The 2,285-nt window shown below is 49.1% G+C and overlaps 1 protein-coding gene across 1 annotated transcript; it reads right to left on the bottom strand.

The window, feature by feature from the left end:
• Nucleotides 1-239: 239 nt before the first annotated feature.
• On the bottom strand, nucleotides 240-1,888 carry LOC121990354 (B3 domain-containing protein Os03g0120900-like). Its single transcript, XM_042544498.1, has 2 exons — nucleotides 1,705-1,888; nucleotides 240-1,630 (listed from the first exon to the last, which is right to left on the bottom strand). Exon 2 carries the CDS (start codon nucleotides 1,555-1,557, stop codon nucleotides 472-474), a length of 1,086 nt encoding a protein of 361 aa, XP_042400432.1. The 5' UTR covers nucleotides 1,558-1,630; nucleotides 1,705-1,888; the 3' UTR covers nucleotides 240-471.
• Nucleotides 1,889-2,285: the final 397 nt, after the last annotated feature.

The raw sequence follows: 2,285 nt of genomic DNA, 5'->3' as shown, positions 1-2,285 counted from the left end.
TACTAAAGATTAATTAGGCCAGACTTACATACCTTTCCACAATGTGCTCTCACAAGACCATCAAATGCCATTGTCATCAGGCATGGAAGGTTTTCTGTTTTCCCTCAAGCAACAATGAGATATTCATAGTGCATGAACACAAAGACTAGTACTATATGGAAATAGATTGAAGTATGTGTAAAGCAAGAACTTGTTCTTCATTCAAACAGTACTGTCATATATATGTGTATAGCTTCAAGGTTCATAAATATTAAGTTCAGTTTTCTTCAGAATTAAGCAGAAGAACATTAAAAGAAAGCACGGTGATGAAATGAAGTTTATGATGAAGGAATAAGGAGATATTTTGAAACGGTCTTCTTATTCTGTCATCTCTCTATCAATCTTCCGAGGATTAATTAATTCCTTGTTAGTGGATGATGCATACATGTGTATAATTACGTTGTCTTCTCGTCGATCGTCTCCTGTTCTTCTTCACAAGTCAAGGTCCAATGTCAAGTGGTGTTCTTCGTGCGACGAAGAGGCTGGCGAGGGCTCCTCAAGGAACGGGATGGATCGCTGCTTAAAAGTCGACGACCGCGGCGCGGGGGTACTGCTAGTCGCTGCTAGATCGGCGTGGAATTGGCCGGCCGCAGTATTGCAGGCGCCGTCAGATTCGGCGCAGCAGTCAAGGTTGACTCCGAACAGCCTCACGCGCTTGGCCGCCGCCTGGTTCCGACCCAACGGATGGGAATTGAGAACTACCGAAGGGACCCCGAGGTGCGGTTGCGGTGTCCGTGGCGGACAGCCTGCAACCATCGAAGACCCGATAAAGAGAAAATGACGGGGCGAGGTCGGGTATCCGTACGGCGACTCCTGGTGGTGGCAGTCGTGAGCAGCTGCTGCCGGAGGGACGAAGAATCGAAGGCCGTCGCCCCATAGTGCAAGTGGCTGCCTCGTCGCCGATGAAGTCACCCTCGCGAAGGAGGGCGGCAGGAGGGGGATCCGGCAGTCGTGGTGCTGATTCTCGGAGCGGCGGCGGCGCCAGTCGATGTAGAGGTTTCCCCTGGCTCCAGGGTCGTCTCCGACGCCGCGGCCGAAGGAGACGACGTCCCCGGCGTCGAGGCGCTTCTCCTTCACGAAGCGGCTCCAGCCCTTGGTCATCACGTAGCTCTGGCTGCTGTTCCAGTAGGAGTAGCGGAAGCTCCACGACTTCCCCGTCCGGTCATCGAAGCTCAGCAGCATCCCTTTCTCGTTGCTCGCCGGATTCAGCGGGAAGTACTTCTCCGCGTACTGCTTGGGGATCACCAGCCTGTTCAGCTTCCCCACGTCGCTCGGCGTCACCACCTTGTCGAACATGTGCTCCTTATTCTCCAAGAAGAAGCTATAATTAGCGCTCTCTTGATCAGCCCGTCCCGCTACGCCGGCGGTTGTCGGACCGACCGGCCTTCGGAGCGGGGCAGAAGAGGAGGAAGCATATGGTTGTAAACTATTAGTAACCGAGGAAGGATCATGCTTCGACTCCTGATCATCGTTGATCAAGTAAAAGCCATCTGATCTTGCTCTCGAATTGAACTCCATCGACAATCGAGATCACTAATTGTGAAGCTCTTGCTGTTAACTAGTGCCTATAATTCATGTGCCATGTGAATTTCTGTACAATCGACATATGATCAGGAAAGGAATTGCATACGAAAAGGGGGAGAGGAAATTAAATTAAAATTGTACCTTGAGCTTTGACTTGTGAGGGAGAGGTAGAAATTAGTTGTAGCTGGGAAAGAGAGAACCGCGAAAGCATGTATACGGTCTGCTTGGCTTTGTTTCTGCTTCCTTCCTAGCTTTCCTCTACCAATCCATGAAGGTTCCCGTAAGAAGGGTGCATTATTGTCGCCTCACAGTAAACCGAACAGGAATAATAGAGATGGACAATGGAGAAATTAAGAGAGAGGAAAGTAAGAGAGTAATAGTAGGTTCGATCGTTCTTTATAAGGAAGTGCGAGAGAGGGGAGGGTAGGGATATGAGCCCATGAGCTTTCTGGTTGCATTCATGTGAGCTTGTCCTTTTCATCTCAGCGAGTGTTCAGATACATGAGTTGTGCTAAACCCCTAAGACAGGCCAGTCCCTCTCTAGATATCCTAGATCCTTCCCTTGATATGTCAAGGTGTTCACACATCATTTCTCTTACTTACTTTGATCATTAAAGATGTAATTGTAATTAATTAAGCTAGTAGGTGATGAGCTAGAAACCATTAAGCACGGGCAGGGAGGAAGAGGATGTTGGAATTAGGGTTTGACAATGGAATGAGTT

Source organism: Zingiber officinale, chromosome 6B (assembly GCF_018446385.1).
Source record: "Zingiber officinale cultivar Zhangliang chromosome 6B, Zo_v1.1, whole genome shotgun sequence".
Lineage (NCBI taxonomy): Eukaryota > Viridiplantae > Streptophyta > Magnoliopsida > Zingiberales > Zingiberaceae > Zingiber > Zingiber officinale.
This window is presented reverse-complemented; position numbering and strand designations above follow the sequence as displayed.